The 1726-nt window shown below is 38.4% G+C and overlaps 1 protein-coding gene across 1 annotated transcript; it reads left to right on the forward strand.

Moving 5' to 3' along the window:
• The first annotated feature begins 6 nt into the window (after window positions 1-6).
• On the forward strand, window positions 7-1524 carry LOC105120230 (probable VAMP-like protein At1g33475). The gene has a single exon (XM_011018413.1). It carries the CDS (start codon window positions 202-204, stop codon window positions 979-981), a length of 780 nt encoding a protein of 259 aa, XP_011016715.1. The 5' UTR covers window positions 7-201; the 3' UTR covers window positions 982-1524.
• Window positions 1525-1726: the final 202 nt, after the last annotated feature.

Raw genomic sequence — 1726 nt, forward strand, 5'->3', positions numbered from 1 at the left:
CCAAATCTCCAGAAAATGAGAGAGAGATAATTTTTTAGAGATTCCTAAAGGAGAGAATTCCTTTAGAGAGAGAAAAATACAAAGTTTTCAACTTTGCAATGCAAAACTCCTCTTTTTTCTTCAATTCAATTCCTTCCTCTTAAAAAGATCCTTCCTTTTCTTTTCTTTTTTTCTAAAGATCAACAAACCAAAAACCCTTCAATGATTTCCAATCCAAATCATGTTTTCTATGCTTGCATTGCTAAAGGACCTACAGTTCTTGCTGAGTTCTCATCATCAAAAGAATCAGGAATTGAAATCATTGGTCAAAGATGCATAGAGGAAACCCCACCTAACCATTCCATGTTTTCCCATACAACCCGCAACAAGACTTACACTTTCTTAATTGATGACCCTTTTGCCTATTTTGCTATTTTTGATGAGAATCTCCAGAAGTCTGAGTCTTTATGGTTTTTGAACCGTGTAAAGGATGCTTTTGAGGAGTTTTTGGGGGCTAAGATGGTGAAAGATGGTGAAAAGATGGGTTCCTTGTGTTTCCAAGGTGAATTGCGGTTTGTGTTTAGACAGATATTGGCGTTGGATGCTGACTTGGTGAATGCTTTAATGGAGGAATCAGCAAAGGATAGTAGGAATCCGAGCTTGGATTCGACGAAAGCGAAGGGAGCTGTGATTAGACCTTTGCTTTCGAAGCCAAGTAAAGTCTTGATGAAGAAAAAGAAGAGATCACCAGGAGAGGCTAATGGAGATCATCATGGTGGTGATTTGGATAATAACAAGGCGAGTGGTGTTGGTGAGAGGGAGTTTTCGGTTACGATGATGCAAAAGAGTGGTGGGTTTTATATGGGGGATGGCAAGCAAAAGGCTAAACAGATTTGGAAGAAGCATGTTTGGGTGGTTTTGATATTGGATCTGATTGTTTGTGCAGTTTTGTTTGGGGTTTGGTTGTGGGTTTGCAGAGGGCTTAAGTGCATTGATGGTTGAATTTGAGGTATTCAAATCCAAAGGGGGATACTATTGATATGCTAGTATATTGGGGGTGTTCTGCTTGTATAGTGGTTATTAACATTGGAGCTGGTTAAGGTTTCTACATCAAAGACAGGGAAGAAGATATAATTGGATTCTAAGAATAATTATTATTGACCGGCTCGCAAGTTCCGTAGCGGCATCTATTGGTAAATTCTTCAACTCTTTGTACCATCAATTTCTGGAGAAATGACAGAGCTCCAATGTTTTATATGCACATCTTCTTGTAACGGCGGGGTGTGTATGTACAAGCCACATATGTAAATTGTGCAGGCTTTTTTCCGATGTTGTCTTCTTCCCTTCGTTTATAGGTGTCAATGATTCTGCTGATGTTCTGTTGCTCTCTTTGGTTGCCCGAGCAGAAGTTATTTTTTTCAGAATGTCTGTGTTTCACTGGAACTTCTTGGATCTGGCTGCAATATATTTTCCTCTTCTCGTCTTTCATTGTTCTTTTTACATTGCCAAGTTTTCTCTTATTGTCTTATATCTTTTAGATTACCATTTAAATGTTATTTATGGATGGTTATCGGCTGCTTACGGCAAAATGACAGAACAAGCTATTTCTAAGTTTGCGTGTCTCGTTTTGCTATGCATGTTGGATTGAACAAAGAGGCCAGAGCTTTACCTTCCTGAGTTTTTTTTTTTTTTTTTTTTTTTTTTTTTTTTGCTTTGGGAGTAGGTTAGAAGGGGTGTTGCGGTCTTC

Source organism: Populus euphratica, unplaced genomic scaffold (assembly GCF_000495115.2).
Source record: "Populus euphratica unplaced genomic scaffold, PopEup_1.0 scaffold5754.1, whole genome shotgun sequence".
Taxonomy (NCBI): Eukaryota; Viridiplantae; Streptophyta; class Magnoliopsida; order Malpighiales; family Salicaceae; genus Populus; species Populus euphratica.

Coding starts and splice junctions, on each gene's coding strand:
- LOC105120230 (XM_011018413.1), top strand. CDS start 202: ATGATTTCCAATCCAAATCATGTTTTCTATGCTTGCATTGCTAAAGGA.